Source organism: Ambystoma mexicanum, chromosome 12 (genome assembly GCF_040938575.1).
Source record: "Ambystoma mexicanum isolate Mex_15411 chromosome 12, UKY_AmexF1_1, whole genome shotgun sequence".
NCBI classification, from domain to species: Eukaryota; Metazoa; Chordata; class Amphibia; order Caudata; family Ambystomatidae; genus Ambystoma; species Ambystoma mexicanum.
The window spans coordinates 929618668-929642722 of record NC_090936.1 but is presented as its reverse complement, the minus strand read 5'-3'; the positions used below and the strand labels follow the sequence as shown (position 1 = coordinate 929642722).

At 49.8% G+C, this 24055-nt stretch overlaps 1 protein-coding gene across 1 annotated transcript in view; it reads right to left on the bottom strand.

The window, feature by feature from the left end:
- CFAP54 (cilia and flagella associated protein 54) overlaps positions 1–24055 on the bottom strand; it is a 3669934-nt gene that overhangs the window by 510730 nt on the left and 3135149 nt on the right. The window contains exon 47 of the mRNA XM_069629416.1: positions 4389–4475. Within this exon, the coding sequence (XP_069485517.1) occupies positions 4389–4475 (87 nt within the window). The remainder of the gene's footprint in view (positions 1–4388; positions 4476–24055) is intronic.

The window sequence follows — 24055 nt, the reverse complement described above, 5'->3', positions numbered from 1 at the left end:
AGCGGTAAAAAAGACTTAAGGACCCATAATATTGACCAGGATGTTGATGTGGAGGCCCTTTTCCTTTGGTTGCCAGAGGCCTCTGGCGTGTAACTGCCGGTGTTTCCCCCATCCCTCTAGAGAGGCCTCTGTAGTGACCGTTTCCTGATAAGGTGGAACCTGAAATGGAGCTCCCTGGATGAGATATGGCCATAAGCCCCACCACCGTATTGCCCGACGAACTTCTCATTGAGCGAGATCTTGTCTGCAAAGTTACCCAACACCTGCATCCAACTCGCATCCAGGAACTCCTGGAGAGGTCTCATGTGAAGTCTGCGCAGGCGAACGAGGCTGATGCAGGAGGATTATCACACCCGGCAGCAACTTGATGGACCGAACTGTCGCCGTCTGAGCCAACGACAAGCGCTGTACCTTGTCTTGTATGGCTCTAACCCTCACCTCAGAGGGCGACGCCAAACATCTCACCATGTTGAGTCAGGCCCCCAGAAACAGCATGTCTTGAGATGGCGTCAAGCAAGACTTCTAATAATTTATGGAGAACCCCAACTCGGTCAGCAGACGTACGGTCTTTGATGTGTGTTTGTCTGCTAGAGCGCCTGAGCGGAAATGCACCAGCCAGTCGTCCAGGTAGGGGTATATGTGGATGCCTTTTAGACAAAGATGTGCCACCACCGGGACCAGGCACTTTGTAAAAACCCTTGGGGCTGACTTCAGGCCAAAAGGCAGAGCCTCGAACTGGTAGTGCTGACCGTCAACTACGAATCGCAGGAATTTGCAATGTTTCTTGTGAATGCTCCAGCTGGCCAAGCACGTGTTGCAACGTGACCCCATCCAGAACTTTCCGGACTTCAAGTACTTGTTGACTCAGTGAAGACCTAGGAGCGGCCTCCAACGCCTGGTCTTCTTTCAAATCAGAAAGTATCTGGGGTATACTTCGGAGCCCCACAGACTCTGTGGATGGGTTCTACTGCCCCCGTCTGTGACATGGCCAGCACCTCTTGCAGAAACTGTGGTCCGTATTGCTCTCGCCACTGAATTGGTGGAATACGAGGACATCTGCATTGGAACTCCAAGGTGTGCCCCTGTCCGATAGCTCCAGCACCCATCTGTCCGTGGTGATCTTTCCCCAAGTGCTGATGAACTTCGCCAGCTGACCTCCCACTGGGCTGCATAAGTGGGGAGCCGAGTCCATGGCCGTTTCAGGCCTGCTTGGGGGTCGGAGCTCTGCCCTGCAGGCAACGCTGCCGCCTTCCTCTGCTGCCTTGAAAGCAACCCCTGCACGCTTCTTAAGAGGATGAGCTTGAAGATTGCCGGTATAGGGTATTATAACCCTTTGAAGATATTCCTGTTTTCCACTGGAAGAGTGAAAGGCTGACACTTGTCGCTGCTGCAAAGTTCCCAGGGAGCGTGCCATCTCTGTATCGGTCTTTATTGCCTGCAAAGACTCGTCAACCGCCTTTCCAAAGAGGTTCTTCCAATCGAACGGCATATCCAGCACCTTAGTCTGAATGTCCTGGTGGAAGTTCGTTGCCTTCAATGAAACTTGACGATTCAGGGACACCCTGTTCCCAATCTGGCGGAACCCGTGTCTGCGATGTCCACTGCCACTGTGATGGCGTGATCCGAGGCCATCTCCCTTTCTTGAAAGAGTTCTAGCACCTAAACTTTCTTGTCTTTGGGCAGCAAGTCCAGAATAAGACCCAATTTGAAGCATAGTTCTCTGTCTTATCTGGACAAAATGGCAAGGGCGTTAGCTGCCTTGTTGGTAGAGGCTGCTGTATGAATAATCTTCCCCTCCTGGCCCGGAGGTACCATGGCTGCCAATGATGGGTTCGCCAAGCGCTTCCTGGCTGCGGTCGAGACCACCGAATCAGGCAAGGGCTGAGACCTTAAACACCTGGGAGCTGAATCTGGACCCCTGTACTTCTTCTCCAACCTGTCCTGCTTGGTCAGGACCGTATTCGGGTTTCTCATTAGAGCTATGCCTTCCTCCCAGTTGTTGTCCAGGAAGGGAACAGACATGATGGTCTTTCTTCTCGACTCACAACATTGGTACAGGAAGCCTTCGTTTTTGGTCTCCTCAGGAACCAACTGAAAAAGTTCAGTGGCCGTTGACATCATAGAATGAAAGGTTCCAACTTCTTCGGGTGGGGAGGCCCTATGGGGCTCATCCACGTGTGGTGTTTCTCCATCAGCCGCAAATAAGTTGTTGTCCTCGTCTGTGCCTGTAGCCATGGTAGCTGTCGGTATGCAGGGCCAGGGCTCCAGGAGGGGTCTTATGGCGACGAGGTGGTGGTAGAGTCCGATGATGTCGAGGAACAGGGCCCCCTTTGGACTTTCTCTTCCGCAGGGGCGAGATTAGCCTTGGAGTCTATTGAGTGTCCCATGAAGGCATAGGTCCCAGTGGTGGCATCTTCGGCTGGATTTCAGTTGCCAGTGTGTACAGGGTCGTTCGAATGTCAAGCGACACATCCCTATGCCTAGGGATGAAAGGAGCCAGCCGAGTCGGTTCTGCGCTGATGTGCCTTCTCGTGCAAGCAGGGGACCCTTTGTGGTCTGTGTAGCAATTGTCCTGCAGATCATTGTCCTCGTGGGTACTTGAGTAGATCTGCTCCGGCCTATCTGGAGCCGCCCGCTGGTCCACATACCAGGGATGTTCCACCGGAGGGACCATCCCTCTCTCCTTCTCAGGTGGTTGCTGGGTCAGTGCGTTAGCTGGGTCTTTTCCCACCCCGGAGTGGCCGCGGCATTTGTCGCTGCCTCGGCAGCCGTATCTTGCCTTGGGGTTAAGGACACCCGTGGGGTGGTTGTCACTTCCTTCTCAGACCCACTCTCCTTCAGCGCTGTCGTAGTGGACGTCATTGACTTTGCTGACGATTTGCTCATTTCAGTTGACTTGGCATCCTGCAAGGTCTTGGCCAGCTTCGACGAGTCCTATCCGGGCTAGTCTCTCGTCGGCTTATCTGTGGACACACAGAGTGTGGACGGGTTTAGGGTCTTTCTTTTGTTGGCAGACTAACCGATCGCCTTTTGCCCGACTCGGGAACAGCACCAGCAGCGAACCCAGCAGCACTAACATCAGCAGCATCACTGAGCTTGGCCTTCTCTTGGACCCCCACGAGTGGGGCATCCTCAAAGGCTCTCGACCTCCACATGGAGGAAGTTTGCTCCGTGGACTGGTCAGTCCTAGATGAGGTTTGACCCTGCCCGGCAGCAGAGTCAATGGCCTTGCTTGACTTGAGCCACACGGATAGCCTGCTGTAGCAGTCTTTTTTGGTTTTCTTCGTGAAACCACGGCACACCTCGCATCCATCCTCATCGTGGCCAGGATGCAGGTAATATAAGCATTTATGATGTTGAGCTTCCACAAAGACGTTTCTAAATTCACTATAACTAGGGGGACCTCCTAAACTCTGTCCACCAGGCCAGAGTTTAGAAATCCATTTTAACACACACCAGCATCATTTGACTTATTTTTGCTACATTTGCAATTTAACCAGATAGCCTAACTTTTTCCATTTTTGAGTTACTTGATATTGTTTCAAAGTTGGCTTTGCTTGTGCAACTCTTTTCAGGGGTTGGGGGAGTCACAGAAACCACAAGCTCTCCTAGTCTTTAATCTCATTACTTGTCTAGCTTTTGCGCAACACTAGAATACCAATATGGTACTTTGCAATCCTTCTCCACCTTAGTTGCCTGACGTTACAGGCAGGACATTTAAGGTACATTTATTACATCAAATTGAACTAACAGTTTTAGGGGCGTCTCGTCTATAATGTGCGAGTGGCCACTGCAGCTTAAACTGTCAAAGGGCAACGCTTTACTAATATAGCTACCCATCTAAATGTAAAAAATATTGCAAGCAGTGGCATCAGAAGGACAATTATGGACATAGCTAATATTAATTTACAAGTGCACAGAATCGCTGCTTATTTTGCAACATTTTTCCACCAACTCTAGCAGATGGTGAATTAATAAAGTCAATTTAATTTCATTTGATTGAGTCAGTGAATGGAGTGCATATGGACAAAACAATGTAAGTAATTTACTACAATTGTTCAAAATCTTTTAGGAAATATCCTTTTGAATGCTATGCCAATTGTTGAATAGTATTAAAGTTAAAAAGCAACATTGTTTCAAATATTGCTTCTGGTACCAAAACAATGCAATCTGTGTTCCCTCTATAAAGTTAGTGAGATCCAGAAATCTGTTTTTCCTGAAAACATCCATATTCTGATAATTTGTTTGTAAATGCTTAGGCAATGTCAACAAAGGCATGCATTTCTAACAATGGATTGACATTCTGCCCTGACAGACATAAACATATATTTAGCTTATTATGTTTGCATATCACGTATAAACAGCATAATCATCCACATGCAACATACCTTAAGTAGTCTTCCTTCAATAGACCTTACAGGGTCATGACACACCATGTTAACAAAGTACTGATACAGTGTGCACAATGGCAAAACCTGCAGTGAAAAAGTAAAATAATCAATGCAGACTTAACTACGTGTACTACTGGTCATCGGAAAAAAATGCTAAATATATGAACTATGGCAAAGTACCCTGCTTAGCTCTGATGAAACTTAGTGGGGAGAAGGGTGGCAGCTGCCTCCTGGAGTTAGTGGACTATGGGCCCATGGGTGATATGTGGAGGATCCCAGAGCACCCCCACTGAGTACTGAGTCCCTGTCTAACAGTAGGGGACCGTCACTGGCACCCACTCAGAAACATTGCCTCTTTAAGGAACCAACTGCAAACCTAGGAGAACAAAGAAAAAATAACCAGGGAATGCAAACCCCTCATCAGACATAAAGCGCCCATTGTCATTTTTCCTTGGTGGTCATGGTTGTCTCCATGGCCACCAGTCGGGCTTCAGAGCGGACAGAAGCACAGAAACTGCTCTCCTGAACATCTGTGAAGACCTGCTCTCTAACCTTGACTCTAACCTTCCTTCTGTCCTCATTCTCCTTGATCTTTCTTCTGCTTTTTATATGGTCAACCATGCCCTGACCTCCAGAAATGGGCTGCCGCCGAGACGACAGCATGGTGGGAGGCCAGCAGGGCGGGAGGGGAGGAAGAGGTGAGCTCCCTCACGGCATGGAAGGTGCTATTGGCTGAACTGTTTAGTACGGGGTCGACCTCGGCTGGATCTGAGAGCGACGGAACCCCACCACACGGAACGGACAATGATGGTGGACACCCTACAGGCTCATAGGGGGGAGGGAAGGGGATTGTTAAGTTAATTCTGTTCTGTTTCTTCTTTCTTTTCTTTTTCATATCTGTTGTTTGGCCTTTGTTGTGGCTTGATGTGTTCTATTTATGTTCTGTTGCACTGTGTGGTCGTTATAAAATAAAATACATTTAAAAAAAAAAAAAACCATGCCCTCCTGCTCAATCGTCTCTGTGATAACCTGGGTATCACTGATCAAGCCCTGGCCTGGCTGACCTTTCTCACTGATCGACACTCTAAGGTCCAACTTGGGCTCTTCCTCTCTTCTATCTCTCTCTACCTGTGGTGTTCCCCAGGGGGCTAACCTTTCCCCCTGGCTGTTCAACCAATAGTTGGCACCTCATGCCCGCCGCACCGCTGCTCTCTGCTCCAACTTTCAGTGTTATGCAGATGACACCCAGCTCTCTTTCAGGGTCCCCTCGGCCGCCTTACTCCCGCTCTCATTTCAGACTGTCTGTCCGCAATTCAGGAGTGGTGTGCCGCCAATGATCTCTACCTTAATGCCAGTAAGATGGAGATCCTCCTCATCGGAACACCAGCTCCCTCCTTTTCTCTCTCTCTGGCCGCCCACTCTGGGCTCTCTTCCTGCTCCTACTTGCGAGGCTAAGAACCTTGGGGTCATCTTCGACTCTACCCTCTCCTTCTCTCCTCACATCTCTGATGTCTCTAAGAAGTCAAATTATCAGCTGCAGCTCCTCAGAGGTATTCTTCCTTTCCTCCATTTCCCCCAGAAGCTAACTGTCTCCAGAGCTGTGGTCCTCTCTAGGCTGAACTATTGCAACAGCCTCTTTCTAAATCTTCCTGCCTCTACTCTCTGTCCTCTACAACTTATTCAGAACAGACTGCGAGACCTGTCCTTGGCCTCAAGCCCAGGGATTGTATCTCTCCAGCTCTGAAATCTCTTCACTGGCTGCAAGGATCAAGTTCAAGGCCCTCTGCATTGTCCACAAGGCTTTCTGGGGCCTAGGACCGCACTACCTCCAACTCTCTCTTCCTAAACATCTCCATTCTCAAGCCCTCTGCACATCCACCTCCAACTCTCTGTGGTCAGACGCTTTTCCACGCAGAGAGTTAGGGGCAGATCACCATCTTCGGCTGGGGCCTCCCTCTGGAATAGCCTCCCTGCCTCTCTCAAACTTAAGCCGAACCATCAACTCAAGACCTTCCTCTTTGCCTCCGCTTTCTCTCTTCCTTTCCCCTGCCGATAACCCGTCTGCTCCACACACTGGTTACCTGGCCACCCTCTGAACCTGGGCCCAGGTCCCTGCATGTCCAGTTGCACCTCACACTGCCTCTTGGCTCCCCCAGCACTTGTGGTCTGTATCTGTAACCCAACAGTCCCTTCTCTCTGCACTTATGAGCCACCTGTTGGCTGCACGTTCTGATTTACCCGCACTGAGCCACCTGCAGGCTGCACTTTTGATTACCTGCACTTTTTCCCCCTCCCCCTCAGTACTTCTCCCCTTCCACTTCCCTGCACTTGCGTGATCTGAATGAGACAGGTCCTAGTAAGATAGTTGTTTTGTTCTTCCTCTGTTTCCCCTTAGTCTTGTCGCGCCTAAAAATACTTGCATACAGGCACATTATAAAAGACATATCATATCATATCTTGCTCTCACCCAGCGAGTTCACTTCAATCACAAGCAAAAAGATTAATAAATTGTCTACCGCGCTCACTCAGAGAACCTGAGCCGGCAACAGGGGATCCTTTCATTTTTTTCCAAAACACACTCAGCAAGCCCACTACTGGAGTGGAATGATTTTTGAATGTACTCAGGTGCTTGCTTCGGAGACCTGTGTCAAAGTCAGAGTGAGAGAAAAAGTTCACGTTGTGGCAACAGACACTTGGGGCACCCAGACCGATATCAGGGTTACAATGTAGCTGTACACGGCGCCCACTGCACAGACAAGTGTGGTGGTTGGATACAGCAGAACAATGACATTTTTTTCAAATAAGGCATTACCAACCATTTCACATTCCCCCATGAACAGCCAACCTAGCGTAAAACCCCTACCATCAGCTCCACAGCAGACTCTGATTGACTCCAGTATGTTCATACCAAGGGTATCCACCACCTCCGGGGAGGCCAGTCTCAAGATCCCAGGGCTGGCTTCACAGCTGCTTCACAATGAGGCACATTTACAAAGTGGCGTCTGGGGCTGTGTGTTGCGACATGGGGACTTCCTTTGTGTTCAAACTAAATTGCCCAACAGTGAATTAAACCCCAACCCCCAGTGTTGTTCACCAGCCATACTTCTAAAAATAAAAGCAGCCACATACCCTCAATATTGGACCGTGACTCATTGTTAGGGAGAATTCTCCAGAATGGCTAATTCCCCTTACCTGTTGAGTCCCTCAGCAGCTTTGCTGGATTTCTAGTGTTTAATCGTTTTACCTGGTAAGACTGTGAGCCTTTCTTCCCACTCCTACATGTGTTTTGCTATGTGTTGTACATTTTATGCTCATGGGCTATGGAGTCTCACCCACTCCATAGGCATAATCTTGTTTTACTGTGTGTCACACAGCACCTTCAGTGCAGTGACACAGGGTTGTCTTTTCAGACTTCCCACTTTAAACTCCATTTTATGGGACTGACTACTGTCTCCCAGAACATGTAAAGTTGCCATTGACTTTACTAGTCTTTTTAAATTTACAGGCCCAGTACAACCTATCTTCCAATAGAGTACTGGAGGGGTTAATAGTTTTGTCTGATTCTCACAGGGCATTTTTATGTTCCCCTTTCTCTAAGATTTGGCTGGTGGCAGTGGTATCTACCATTTTTATTCTACCGGGAGCTATGAAAATAGCCTCGGTAACGTTAGAGGCTATGGTGGTAGCCTCAAACTCTAACCCGCTGGACCCCTTTTATTTTTATTTGGTTCTGGTTGGGTTTATTCGCCATTTCTTTTTGTAAAGGTCTTTCTCGTGTTTTACTCTGCGCGCCAAACCAGGTTTGGTTCCTTTGTTCGCCATCCTTTGGCAGGCTTCTGCACAGAAGCCCTCCTTAGGCACCTGAGTGTCTGGGTGGACAGGATGTGAGGGAGGGGTTTGAGGCCCCCTGCACAGGGTCTCCTTAGAGACTGAAGTCGCACTCTAGTTTGATTGGCTAGGTGGCTGTCCTGCCAGGACAGCCACCCTGCTGTGGGATTGACAGCCAGGCTGTGTGTATGGGGTAAAACTGCTTAAAAGCAGGTCTGTGGGACTTGGAAGGCAGAGTCGCCACTGGATCAAGAGAACCAAAGAGAAGCTGAAGGAAGATGACTGCTGCAACTACTGGACATCGCGGTGAAGCCCTGCTGCAGGTCCGAATCGCCTAAGACTTCAACAACAGAGGAGATCCGCAAGGAGTCTTCTTCCCTTAAGCCTGGAGGGCCCAACCAGATCACAAAGCCCCTGGACCTCTTCTTCAGCTTGGTCAAATTTGCTGTGCTAGAGGAAACCGGATAGCCATTGAGAGAGAGTCCATTTGTGCTTTTAAGGAGCGCACCTTTTATTCGACGCTTTGCTCTGCTGCTGGCTTCTTCCCTGGGCAGTGCAGGACCCTCCAGTCTGCCTCCTTCTTGTCACCACGACAGTCGCTTCAGGAACCGTGAGCCTGCAGGAACTGCCAGGAACAACCGCCTCAGCTACAGCATTCTTCTTCATTTAAGGTACTGTGCAAGTCCGGTAGTTCGTTCTGTCCGACCGCTGTGAAAGTGTTTGTAATCTTTCGCCCCTCTGAAGGCTTGTCCTTCTCTTTTCCTTTAAATAACTTTTCCTCCGACCAACTTCGTTTTGAACTCTTGGCAAAGACTTAATCGCGAACTACTCTGAACTGATTTTCTGCAAAGACTCTGAACCATTAACGTTGGCCCAGGCCTATTGCCTTGAATCCTAGTTGTAGTAAGCCTTTTCTAGATTGCCCTGCCTATTACTTGTTGGTGTTTATTTTTGATAACCTTGTCCTTCCCTCCCTTTTTAAATTGCTGGAGTGCCATTTTGCTCACACTTCATTTTGAGCTTACCTTGTCCAGAATTGATTGGGTGTTGTGTAGTATATTAAGATTGTATTTTCTGCTGCTTTATGATAGTGAATTGTTTTATAACTGATGGTGTAAATAAATGTATATTCTTTTACTCAGAAACCTTGAATCAGTGTTGGTTTGAACCATAGTAATTGTTGTCCTTTGTGTAACTTCTTGTACTGCTCACTGTACTCTTGAGATAAGGCGGGCTGCTCAGCCATCGCTACCACTTTACTGTGTAGTACAGGCTTGTACCAAAGGTTAAATTGTACTTACACTTGTAGTCTTGATTGTGTGTGGTATTCCCAAAGGGTAATGCATATGATTATGACTAACACTCATCCAAAAAGTGGGAAAGGAGCTCCATATCATATATAACTCGAACCTTCGCCACCCATTCTCTTTCTGCAGGCAAACACAGGCTCTTCCACAGCTGGGCTAAGCAGCATCTTGCAGCCACCAACATAACCCTTACCATATGCCCAGCCTCCACCTCTTACTCTTCCTCTAATCCCACCCCAAAAGGAGAAACCACGGCAAGAGCTCCCTGTGAACCCCATCAACACCCTTGATTCACAATAAAACTTCCCTCCAAAAATATTGCACGCTTGGGCAGCCCCACCACGTGACTGTATTCCCCCTTCACCCGGTTTGATTATGATTACGATTGGTCATTTATAACGTGCTTAATAGCCGGAGGTTTAAAAGTGTGGACCCGGGGATCAAACCTGTGTTGCATTGCGTCGTTTTACATCCAAGGCGAGCATGTTGCCCCCGAGCTATCCGCCCGAGTGACATTTCCAGCAGCGCAGGTTTTACCCCTTACACATCCTAGCCAACACAGCCGTTGGGTAGTGCCACCTGTGTAGCAAATTCAGGATCTGATGCCTATATTGCAGGGAAACCATTGAGTGCAAGACTTCCCTACACATCTGCGACCATAAGGCGTCATCAATATCTTTCCCCAAGACTTGTCCCCATCTGATCCTGGCTGGGAGTGGGGCCTTGCGTTCCGACAACACAATCACCCTATAGGCCCTACATATTAGAGCAATAAGCCCCTGAGAGCCCGCCTTGGAGAGCAGGAGCTGCTCAAAGTCTGTCAACCCCCTCCGCATGTTCTCGCCCCATTGACAGTCCATCAGCACTCCCTTCAGGTGAAGTTAGTGGCACACAGGTAACTTTCCGACACCCAGGCACTGCTCCAACCTACCTAGGGAAATGAAAATCAAACCCTCCCACATTTGACCAGCCCTGCTCAGCCGTGCCTCGTACCAAAGCTGGAACGCCAGCGGCTCCTCAACCCCGTCCCATAAAGGCGATGCCAGATCCAGCTCAGGGCCGATGGCCATATGGACAGCCATCTCGTCTCCCCTCCTCCTACCAAAGAGACCACAGGACCTCCAGAACCGGGTGCTGCACCCACCCTCTTTGGGATTTGGGACCTCTGTACCCACAGCCACTCCCCCAAGGAGGTTGGGGTCAGTATCGCGTTATCCATCAGCACCCATTGCTGGTCAGTTAGAGGGTCCAGTTGGTCAACCAAAACTCAGAGCTGGGCCACTTTATAATGGGTCGGGAGATCCGGGAACCCTACTCCCCGCTCTTCCTTCGGTAGAATCAATGTCTTGTAGATGATTATGTGCTTCGCCCCTGCCCATAAAAATTTCAACAAAGCTGACCATAAAGTCATCAAGAAAAGACAGCGGAAACACCACCATTTGGAATAAGAACAGGAATTTTGGCAGCAACACCATTTTAATACAATTCAAGTGCGCCATCCATTAAAGCTTCAACCTCGCCCACCTATACACATCCTTCTGCACAGCAGACCATAACGGCACATAGTTCTTAGTAAAGAGATCCCCCTAGTGGCGCAAAACCTGTATCGGCAGAGATGGAAAATAGTCCTCTTGAGTCTGAAATGGCAACTCCTATATATTCTCTCTCTACCGCCGACAGCCCGCCACTGATAAGGACCACCGATTTCTCCAGGTTAACTTTAAGGCCAGATAATTCCCTATATCGCGCTAAACTCTCTAGCAAGTGCAGCACTGACTGTGTAAATTTAGTGATGTAGAGTACAGCATTGTCTGGGAAGAGACTGAGTTTGGATACCAGCCCTCCTATTGGGACCCCCCCATTCCCTCGTCTTTCCTCACCCCTATGGCCCACAGCTCGATCACCAATGCATAAAGCAATGGAGAGAGGGGACACCCTTATCTCGTAGCCCACTGTAGCAAGAAGGCCTACGAAGCCCCCCATTCACCACCACCCTGGCTGTCGGTTTCGAATATAGAGCTGTGATCCACACCATGCATCTCAGGCCCATCCCTATGGCCAAGAGGACCTCCACCATGAAGGCCCAGCTCACCTGATCGAAAGTCTTTCTGGCATGTAGGGCAAGTAAAAGGTCCCCCTCTTGCGTCACCACTTGCGTGTTGAGAATGTGAAGAGTCTTACGTAGGTTATCGGCACCCTGTCTATGCATAGTAAAACATGTCTGGTCCGCATGAATTAACCGGGAAAGGAAGGACTCCAGGCCAGATGCAAGTACTCTGGCAAAGATTTTTGCGTCCACATTTACCAGAGAGATGGGCCTGTACGAGGCAGAGTTGGTATGATCCTTCCCGGTTTCGGGATTACCTCTCTTAAGGCCCGCAGAAACATCAGCGGTATGGTGCCTTCCCAACAATTAGGTTAAAAAGCTTGGCCGGGGTGTCGCCAGTAGGGACTGATACTGTTTTTAGAAGTCTGAGGTGAACCCATCCTCCCCAGGGGCCTTGCCCACCTTTAACTTTGGGATCACCCGCTGTGAGTTTGGGGAGCTGCAAACTGTTGAGGTAGCCGGGCATCACTTCTCCTGCTCCCTCTACCGGCCTCTACCGGCCTGGCATACAGCTTCCGATAATGAGTCGCAAATTGAGACGCAATGCCCTCCCCTCTATCCACCATACCCCCATCATCTCTGCATACCCAGTCTACTCTCCTCTCCGCCCTGCATCCCTGCACCCTATTTGTCAGAAACGTACCCACAGCAGAGCCCTTTTCATAATATTTCTGCCGCGTAAATCTCATCCTCTTACCTCGCCTATTGATACCGAGTGGAGCGTCTGCCTCTTGTCCCTCATCTCTCCCAGGAGCCATTCCCATCTGCATCTTTCTGAACTAGCTGGGATCGTAAAGTTTTCAGTTCCTCCCAAAGATCGAACCTTCCCTTGACCCTCTTGAGCCCAAAAACTACCGCCCCATCTCAAACACCAGATTCCTTTCCAAACGCATTGACCGAACCGCCTACTCCCAACTAAATGCCTTTGTCGAAGCCAACAATCTCCTAGACCCTGCACAATCAGGTTTCAGAGCCCGTCACGGAACTGAAACCACCCTAACCTCAATCTGGGATGACCTTAAAATGACGGCAGACTCCGTGGGATGCGCCGCACTAACCCTTCTTGACTTATCTGCCGCCTTTGACACAATCAATCACTCAATCCTCCTAGACCGCCTCCACTCCCTAGGAATTCGTGGAACCGCTCTTAAATGGATGGCCTCCTTCCTCAAAGATAGGTACCAAATAACGATACTCTCCACCTATGCCTCCCAAGCTCGACCAGTCGACACGGGAGTCCCGCAAGGAGCATGCCTATCCTATTCAATCTCTACCTTATCACCCTCGCTCCAATAATTCGTTCACACAACATCCTGTGTTACAGCTATGCTGACGACACTCAATTTATTCTAAAACTAATGAACTCAAAACCCAACCCCCGACCTGACCTGGCCTCCTGCCTCCTCGACATAGAACTCTGGATGACCCAAAGCCACCTCCTGTTAAACCCCTCCAAAACGGAAATCATGGTATGTGGCAACTCCAAACTTCTTCCACACCCACTACCCTGGCCACCCACCATGGGCAACTCACGGACCCCCTGCAACTCAGTGAAAAATCTTGGATGCACCCTTGAGTCTGACCTAACACTCTCGCGCCAAGTCAACAAAGTCCTGCCACTATCCCTTAAAACCCTTAGGCGCATCTTTCCATATCTCTCCTTTCCCAACAGACTCTCTGCGGTCCAATGGCCTCTCACTTCATCTCAAAAACTCAGGACATCCTGTCCTCGCTCTCCTCCTTTCACCTCCCTCCCTTTCTTCCCGGCTCTTCCTCTGACCCTTCTGCAGCCACCCCTCCTCCCTCCTTCTCTGCCTTTCCACTTTTTTCTGCTGATGAGGTTTCCAGACAAGTCCGATCTATGAAAGTCTCGTCTAAACAGGTTCACCCCTGTTCTTCCAAAACCATCAAGGACCACATCGACTCCCTGGCTCCTGCCCTGGCTGATTTTTGCAACCACTCCTTCGCCTCTGGAGTCTTCCCTTCCCCCCTCAAGCACTCCCTTGTGCACCCCCTCCTCAAGAAACCCTCTTCCGACCCTTCCTGCCCGGCTAACTATCGCCCAATCTCCATTACTCCCTTCCTGGGCAAGCTCCTGGAGGAACTGGCCATCTCCCAGCTTAACCTCCACGCTGAATCTGTTGGTAGTCTTCATGACCATCAATCTGGCTTCAGAGCTGCCAGAAGCACGGAAACTGCTCTCCTGAACATCCGTGAGGACCTGCTCTCGAACCTCGATTCCAACACTCTGTGTGTTCTCATTCTACTCGATCTCTCCTCTGCCTTTGACACTGTCAACCATGCCATCCTGCTCAACCGTCTCCGTGATAACCTGGGTATCACTGGTCAGGCTCTGGCGTGGCTGACCTCTTTCCTTTCCAATCGACCCTCCCAGGTCCAACTGGGGTCCTTCCTCTCTGACATCTTTTTCTCCTCCTGTGGTGTTCCCCAGGGATCTAACCTCTCTCCCTGGCTTTTCAACCAGTATCTGGCCCTCCTTGCCCTCCGCATCGCCGCTTTCTGCCCCAACTTCCAGCGCTATGCGGACGATACCCAGCTCATTTTCAGGCTACCCTCGGCCTCCTCCTCTCCTTCCCTCATCTCTGACTGTCTGTCTGCTATCCAGGAACGGTGTGCCGCCAATGACCTTTGCCTTAATGCCAGTAAGACTGAGATTTCTACTTATCGGCACACCCACTCCCTCCTTCCCTGCAGCTCTCTGGCCGGCCTCCCTTGGCCCCCTTCCTGCCCCTACCGGCAAGGCAAAAAACATTGCGGTCATCTTCGACTCCACACTCTCCTTCTCTCCTCATATATCAGACGTCTCTAAGAAGTCACACTACCAGCTGCACCTCCTCAGAGGTATTCTTCCCTTCCTCTCCTTCCCCCAGAAGCTCACTGTCTCCCAAACCCCTGGTTCTCTCAAAGATGGATTACTGTAACAGCCTCTATCTTAATCTGCCTGCCTCCACTCTCCGCCCTCTGCAACTCATCCAGAACAGAACTGCGAGACTTGTCCTTGGCCTCAAGCCCAGGGACCGTATCTCTCCAGGACTGAAATCTCTACACTGGCTCCCAGTGACTGCGAGGATTAAGTTCAAAACCCTCTGCATTGTCCACAAGGCCTTCTGGGGCCTGGGGCCTAAATACCTTCAACTCTCTCTTCCTAAATATCTTCCTTCCCGAGCCCTTCGCTCCTCCGTCTCCAACTCCCTCAGGGTCAGCTGCTTCTCGAAGCAACGAGCTGGGGGTAGATCTCTCTCTGCAGCAGGGGCCTCCCTCTGGAACAGCCTTCCTGCCTCCCTGAAACTTGAGGAGAACCACTTCCGGTTCCGGAAGCACCTCAAAACCTTCCTCTTTGCTTCTGCTTTCTCTCTCCCTCTCCCCTGCTGAACAGCTTTAATTCTTCACTGAATCTGCTCTGAATCTGCAACTGGGCCACTCTCAGTGACCTCGGTCCAGGACCCAGCCACTCTCCACTTGCACTGCCTCCCTGGCACCCCCCTGCACTGCGGGACTGTCACTGTATCCTTACAGCCCCCCTTCCCAGCACTTGTTCTGCATCTACCTTACACTTGCCACCAGCTGGCCTTATTTATTATTTTTTACGCTACTTACCTTGAACTGCACTTCCCCCCCTCCCCTTCCCCTTGCACTTTTCCCTTCCCCCCACCCCTGCACTTGCGCGATCTGAATGACACCTGGCCTAGTAGGATTGTTGTCTGTCTTCCCCTTGTTCCCCCCCCCTGCCTCGTCGCGCCTTGAAACACTTGTGTATAGGCGTGTTACAAATGCCATATCATATCATATCAATCAATCGTTATATCTAGACTAGACTACGCAAACCCCCTATACCTCGAAGTCCACCCGTACCAACTGAATAAACTCCAAAGGGCACAAAACGCGGTAGCCAAAATGCTGCCCAAGAGACCACATCTCCCCAGCCCTTAAGACGCTTCACTGGCTTCCAGTAGCCCGAAGTGTGACTTTCAAAACCTTATGCATCGCCCATCGAGCACTGCATAAAACCAGACCCCAATATCTTCAAGACAAGCTAAAACCATATCACCCTCCACGCACCCTAAGATCAAGCTCAGCCTGCCTCCTAGTCATACCTAAGACAAACTCAGTCAGACTGGCCGGATCATCATTCTCAGCCTTGGCCCCCACCCTGTGGAACTCCCTCCCACCCCACATCTGCCTAACTGAGGATTTAACGTCTTTCCGCAAACTGCTGAAAACCTGGCTCTTCCCCTAAAACCAGCCGGTACCATATCTAACCAAACAGACTAACAGCATCTCTTTGACACCAATCCAACAAACTACCGGATGCGAGAAATTGACAGCTAATAACCCCGAATACAAACTCGAAGGACAAACAGAATGAAACGAGTAAGTGTTAGGCAGAAACCTGTGCAGTTCCCTTTGGGAACACTGAAAAAGATTAAGGACTACAGGTGTTAGCAGTAAACCCACTTGATAGCAGTCTGTACCACCCAGATTTACCTGGTAGCTGTGGCTGAGCAGTCAGACTTCCCTCAAGAAGAGTTAGGCAGTATGCAAAGTATACAAAATAGGCACTCAGATACAATAACACAAACAAACACTGACCAGAGCTTTGGTATCAAAGTATATAATTATTTATTTAAAAACACACTGTTTGAAACACTCCAGCACTCTTATTGTACACTCTAAACACAGTTACTATTATAATATATACAACCCTTATTCCTTATCAGATAAGTCTTAGTTAACACCACTTATTCCCATACAGAGGTGAGCGCTTAACTATAGATGGCACTCCAATAAGTTCATGAAGAAGGGAGGGAAAAGGACAGAATATGGAGAGATACACCACTCTAAGATTTAGGAACACTATTAGCAAGGCAGAAGAGAAAAAGTCACTTGTGAGCCAAAGTCCATAGGCTGGACCCACCCTTAGAGAGAGCAGAGCACAAAAGCGCCCAAGTTCACACAGTTATACTAGGCTTAGAAAGTCTTGCAAAGAGTTCGAAAAGAGTTTAAAGAGGCTCAGAAAAGTTTTGCCAGGGTGTCCCAGGCTAACCCAGGTTCGAAAGCCGGGGGCTAAATATACCCCGTACAGTCGGTGGCAAGGGAAGCCAGGCGGGACACAGTACCTAAGTGGGAAGGATCCTCCAGTAGAGGCAGTTGTTCCTGGCAGCGGGTGCAAGTCTCGTCATCGTCCAGGGGAAGAGAAGATCTCGACATGGAGGAAAGATGAAGGTCGTTGCACTGCCAGGGAAGAAACCAGCCGCGGAGTTTTCCGGTTAAAGGTATTACCCTTTATCTCGCGGTCATGGTAAAACGTGGTATTCCGGTTGCCGGGGTGCTTGGCACAGGCAAGGCGGCCACGAGATGCGTCGGGAAGGCGAAAAGACGGTGAAACTGGTTATCCCCACCAGTCAAAGGAAGAAGACTCCCCGGTGGGAGATCTCCTCTGTCGTTGGGAAAAGTGGTGAGACTGTCCAGCAGGGCTCCACCGGTGGTGTCGTCGTGGCAGGTCGGCTCAACTTCTTCCTCGTCGGATTCTTAGGTCCTGTGGCGACTTCTGAAGTTCCAGTCCCCAAAGCCCTGCTTTTATGCAGAAAACCCCCACTCACTCAGCTTAGCTGTCACTCAAACATGCTAAGTGGTGAGCCGGCCGGCTCACCGCTTGGGCCAATCAGGACGGAGTGTGACTTGAGTTGCCTAGGCAACTCAGTCCAGGGTGCCTAAATCCCCCTCCACCCCTCCTAAGTACCCCAGACAGAGTGGCACCACTTTGGAGGGGTTCTGTGGAGAAGCCTGCCAAAAAGTGGAACAAAGGGCTCGACTTGGGTTGGAGTCACAGAAGAGAACACAAATGCCATTTTAGAACCGAGTTTTGGCAAAAAATACCACTGGAGAATTAATAATAATTAAATAAACCGCCGGTATGTTCGAGGCTATCGTAATTAAATAAATAGTAGCCTCGAACAATGGGAAAATCCCATAGAGAAATATTTGCGGTTGAATATAAAAAGTAGTATCCACTGCCACCAGCCAAAACTCGATCAGGGGGGACGGAGACGTGCCCCCTCGACTAACAGACCCCGGGGCAATCAAATTGCCCCAGCCAGTACATCCACAATATGATGGTTTCTACTGGTTCTGTTCAGAATTCAAGACTAGTAAAGTCAATGGTGACTTTATATGCCCTGGGAGACAGCAGTCAGTCCCAGGGTATGGAGTCTATACTGAGGGGTCACTATGACACCCCTGTGTTAACTACACTGAGGGTGCTGTGTAACACACATCACAAAAACACATGAAGCCCTATGGAGTAAAAGACCCCATAGCCCATTAAACACATCTAGAGTCAAAGAAACACACTCAAATCATGCCCAAGAGTGAGGGTAAAAGAGTCTCACTCTTGGCAGGAGAAAAAAATAAACCCCAAAAATCCAGCAAAGCTGCTGGGGGACTCACTAGGTTAGGAAATTCAGCCTAAACAGAGAATTCTCCCTAACAGTAAGGAATAAATCAAAGGGAAACAGTAAAGAGATGTAAACTGCCAAAATGGACATAATCCATGAGGAGCAAACAAAGTGAATCGTGTGGATGAAATAGTTAGAAGCGTGTAGAACAGATGAAGAACAGATGACTATATAGATCGAATGAGTATGTAAATCAAATAAGTATGTAGATCGGATGAGTGTATAGAATGGATGAGCATGTTAAGCGGATGAGTGTGCAGAGTGGTTGCGTGTTTAGAGCGGACAAGCGTGTAGAGGGGATGAGTGCGTAAATACAGAGAAGCGAGTAGAACGCACGAGTACGTAGAACAGATGAATGTACAGAACGGATGAGCGTAAACCTGATGAGTATGTAGAGCAGACGAGTACGTAGAGCAGACGAGTACGTAGAGCAGACGAGTACGTAGAGCAGACGAGTACGTAGAGCAGACGAGTACGTAGAGCAGACGAGTACGTAGAGCAGACGAGTACGTAGAGCAGACGAGTACGTAGAGCAGACGAGTACGTAGAGCAGACGAGTACGTAGAGCGGACGAGTACGTAGAGCGGACGAGTACGTAGAGCGGACGAGTACGTAGAGCGGACGAGTATGTAGAGCGGACGAGTATGTAGAGCGGACGAGTATGTAGAGCGGACGAGTATGTAGAGCGGATGAGTACGTAAGTACAGAGAGTGTGTGGGTCGCTGGAGCAGATGAATGTGCAGACCTGGCGAATGTATAGACTGAATGAGTGTATAAAGCGGATGAGTGTATAGAACGGATGAGTGTACAGAGGGGATGAGTGTACAGAACGGATAAGAGTATAGAGCGGATGAGTGTATAGAGCGGATGAGTGTACAGAGCGGATGAGTGTAGAGAACAGATGAATATATAGAACAGGATTACTGCGTATTAGCGAATTACTTTATAGGGCTGATGAGCGCATATGGCTGTTGAATGCGTGGAAAGCACGAGCGCCTAGAGCAGATGAGTGCATAGAGCAGATGAGTGCATAGAGCAGATGAGTGCATAGAGCAGATGAGTGCATAGAGCGGATGAGTGCCAGGAGTGGATGAGTGCCAGGAGTGGATGAGTGCCAGGAGTGGATGTGTGCGGGAAGCAGATGAGTTGAATGCGTGGAAAGCACGAGCGCATAGAGCGGATGAGTACATAGAGCGGATGAGTGCGGGGAGCGGATGAGTGCGGGGAGCAGATGAGTGCGGGGAGCAGATGAGTGCGGGGAGCAGATGAGTGCGGGGAGCAGATGAGTGCGGGGAGCAGATGAGTGCGGGGAGCAGATGAGTGCGGGGAGCAGATGAGTGCGGGGAGCAGATGAGTGCGGGGAGCAGATGAGTGCGGGGAGCAGATGAGTGCGGGGAGCAGATGAGTGCGGGGAGCAGATGAGTGCGGGGAGCAGATGAGTGCGGGGAGCAGATGAGTGCGGGGAGCAGATGAGTGCGGGGAGCAGATGAGTGCGGGGAGCAGATGAGTGCGGGGAGCAGATGAGTGCGGGGAGCGGATGAGTGCGGGGAGCGGATGAGTGCGGGGAGCGGATGAGTGCGGGGAGCGGATGAATGAGGCGAGCGGATGACTGAGGCGAGCGGTTGAGGACTGGGAGCGGTCGAGTGCGCAGCGGGGACGAGTGCGCAGCGGGGACGAGTGCGCAGCGGGGACGAGTGCGCAGCGGGGACGAGTGCGCAGCGGGGACGAGTGCGCAGCGGGGACGAGTGCGCAGCGGGGACGAGTGCGCAGAGGGGACGAGTGCGCAGAGGGGACGAGTGCGCAGAGGGGCGAGTGCGTAGAGGGGCGAGTGCGTAGAGGGGACGAGTGCGTAGAGGGGACAAGTGCGTAAAACAGGTGAATGCATAGTGCATGAGGGCATACAACGAACGAGTGCCTAGAGCGAATGAGTGCCTAGAGCTGAGTGAACGAGCCTAGAGGGAACGGATTTGCTGCATAGAGTGGACAGGTTGCGTAGAGCGGATGAGTATGTAGAACGAGTGAGTACAGAGTGCATGCAGTATGGATGAGTGCGCAGAATGGATAAGTTCGTGGAGCTTCTGAATGTGTAGAATGGACGGAACGAGTGAAGTGTGTAGATGGATTCTATATTGATAGAAAAAATGATACATGTGAATGGAATTGATCACATATATGGATGGAAGCCTGACGGACATGGATGGAACGGGCGACGTATGTTGATGCAACGACTAACATATGTAGATAGAACGGGTGCCTCATAAAACAACTTAGAATGCACGGAATGGTACGGATGAAATATGTGGAGGGAGTACATAAAACAACTTAGAATACACAAAACAGATTGGAGTAAATAGAGCAGTTTTGAGTGCGAATGGCGGACCGGAGTGCAAGTGGCGGACAGGAGTGCGAGTGGCGGACAGGAGTGCGAGTGGCGGACAGGAGTGCGAATGGCAGACAGGAGTGCGAGTGGCAGACAGGAGTGCGAGTGGCAGACAGGAGTGCGAGTGGCGGACAGGAGTACATGCATGAGGCCGACAGGAATGCATGCATGAGGCCGATAGGAATGCATGCGTGGGACAGACAAGAGTGCATGCACGGGGCAACAAAAGTGCATGCGTGGGGCAGACAAGAGTATGTGGGGTGGACTGGAGCGCGCAGGGCGGACTGAAGTGCATGAGTGCCTCGAGCAGACCGGAGTGTGTGGAGTAGACTGGGGTGCATTAAATTAATAAGAGTACATAGAGTGGACTAGAGCGCATAGAAATGCGTGATGTACATAGTATGGTTTGGAATGCTGGGAACGTTTAAAATGTTTTTTAACCCATCATACCACACCACCACGCTTACTCTCTTCTTTACACCACCACTCAACTAGAACACAGAGATACTATGACACCATTCGGTATAACTGTTCTCATACCAACATCCGCCGCTCACTCCCCATCACTCTAAGTAAACACTGCTGGTTACACACCCCTCAGCCAGGCGTTTCTCCTCAGGCCTAACACAGCCACATTAGGTCTGGATAAATCCTGCCAGAACGAACACATACTCCTGATCTCTCAACCACCACACCTACCGCTAAGTGTTAGGGAGAATTCTCTCTTTAGGCTGAATTTCCTAACCAAGTGAGTCCCCCAGCAGCTTTGCTGGATTTCTGGAGTTTGTTTTTTTCCTCCTGCCAAGAGTGAGACTCTTTTTCTCCAACTCTTGGACATGATTTATGGTGTTCCTTTGACTGGTAATGTGTTGTATGGGCTATGGGGTCCTTTACTCCATAGGGTCTCATGTGTTTTTACTATGTGTGTTACACAGCACCCTCCGTGCAGTAACACAGGGGTGTCATAGTGACCCCCCACCATAGACTCCATACCCTGGGACTGACTACTGTCTCCCAGGACATGTAAAGTCACCATTGGCTTTACTAGTCCCAAATTATTAACAGAAACCAGTACAAACCATCATATTGTGGACGTACTGGTCGGGGCAAATCAATTGCCCTAGGGTCTGTTAGTCGAGGGGGCACGTCTCCGTCCCCCCTGATCGAGTTTTGGCTGGTGGCAGTGGAAACTACTTTTTATATCCGACCGCAAATATTTCCCTATGGGATTTTCCCATTGTTCGAGGCGACCAACTTTAATTATTTAATTCTCATAGCCTCGAACATACCGCCGGTTTATTTATTTAATATTAATTCGCCGGTTGGTATTTTTTTTTTCCAAGACTCGATTCTAAAATGGCGTTTGTGTTCTCTTCTGTGACTCCAACCCAAGTCGAGCCCTTTGTTCCACTTTTTGGCGGGCTTCTCCACAGAAGCCTCCAAAAGTGGTGCCACTCTGTCTGGGTACCACAGGGGGTGTGGGAGGGGGTTTAGGCACCCTGGACTGAGTTACCTTGGTAACTCAAGTCGCACTCTTGTGTGATTGGCCCAAGTGGTGAGCCTGCCGGCTCACCACTTAGCATGTTTGATTGACAGCTAGGCTGAGTGAATGGGGGTATGCTGCATAAAAGCAGGGCTTTGGGGACTGGAACTTCAGAAGTCGCCACAGGACCTGAGAATCCGACGAGGGAGAAGCTGAGCCGACCTACCACGACGACACCACCGGTGGAGCCCTGCGGAACCGACTCACCACTTCCCGACGACAGAGAAGATCTCCCGGCTGGAGAGGCTTCTTCCCCTGACTGGTGGGCACAACCAGTTTTACCTTCTTTCTTCGCACGCCAGACCGGTTTGTGGTCGAACTGCCCGTGCCAAGCACCCCGGCGGCCGGATAGCCACTCACCACTGAACCGCAAATCAACGGACCGCTCCTTGTACCTGAGAAACTCCGCGGCTGGATTCTTCCCTGGCAGTGCAACGGACTCCTGTCTTCCTCCACAACAAGATCCTCTCTTCCCCCGGACGAAGCACCGACTTGCACCCGCTGCCAGGAACAACTGCCCCCGCTGGAGTATTCTCACCACTTAACGGTACCGTGTCCGTCAGGCCTCCCTTTCTAAAGATTGCTACAAGGTAATAATAACCCCTTAACCTTCTGGACTGGGCTGGCCGCCTTGACCCTCTAACTGGTCCCTTTCTTTGGTCCAACTCCTTTTTGAACCGTTACAAGACTTTTGTGCACTGCAACCATGTGACCTTGGACACATTTCGTTTGATCCTCTTAAAGTGGATCCGGCCTATTGAACTCTAACTTCACGGTTTTACTTTGCCCTCCTCTCTTGTTATGTTCTTGTAAAAGTGTTGGGATCTGTTTCAACTTATTCTCTGTTTTTCTCTCCCTTTTAAAAACAAACTATTAGAGTGCCATCTACGTTAAGCGCTCACCGCTGTCTGAAAATAAGTGGGGCTTTACTTAAGACTTGTCTAATATTCTTTTAAGGGAGTGTATATCTTTTAGTGACCGTGTTTTTGAATTGCTTACTATTAGTGCCTGTGTGTTTTTCTAGATGTGGTTTTAAATAAATAATTATATCTCTTTTACACCAAGCCCTGGTCAGCGTTTACTTGTTCTATTGTGTTATCTTGACCTTTTGTGAATACTCTGTATACTGCCTAACTCTTCTTGAGGGAAGTCTGACTGCTCAGCCACAGCTACGAAGTGAATCCGTGTGGTGCAGACTGCTACCAAGTGGGTTTACTGCCAAACACCTGTAGTCTTAAATCTTTTGCAGTGGTCCCAGAGGGAACTGCACAGGTGTCTGCCTAACACTAAGAAGCAGCTATTACACGAATACTGCACCAGCTGCACACATACCCGGTGCTCACATGCACCTTTGACTCTCTCTACTCTCTCTACTGACCTGAACTTCGGTTCCCAAGGGCGTTCAACCTACCAGCGTCTTCAGACCATACCAATGGTATTTAAGGCGCTACATGAATGCAAAATAACATAACATAACATAACAAAGTCTGCCCTCGACCATACCCCTCGCCCTTTTCTTCCACGTCCTTTCTGCGATGAGACGTCCCTTGACCGTGGCCTTCACTGCCTTCCATACCGTAGCCATGTGCACCTCCCAGTTGTCATTGGCTTCAAAGTATGCCCCTATCTCCTTCCCCAAGAAGTCCCGGAAGGAACAAGTTACTTACCTGTAACTGTTGTTCTCCAGCATGGGTCTGGCATGGATTCACATGCTCATGAATATTCCCCGTCGTCAGGCCGGGAATCCTTGGTAAAGAAAAAATCAGTATCAGTTTCGTTTCTGATCTGTCTTTCTTAGTAGTAACCAATCACTGAACTCTGGGTCATACTGCCCCCAGCCAATGACTGCCCTCTCCCTAATTCCCGCCTCTGGCAGCCATCCTCAGATTTTTACCGCACGCTCAAGTGTTGGGAGTCCTAGTGTTTAGCTCTCGAGTTTTTTACTGCGTTTTCACGCTTTTTAGGAGACTTTCTCATTTTTTCGGTTTAATCGAGCCTCAAGCTCCACCGTTTCTACTTCCGA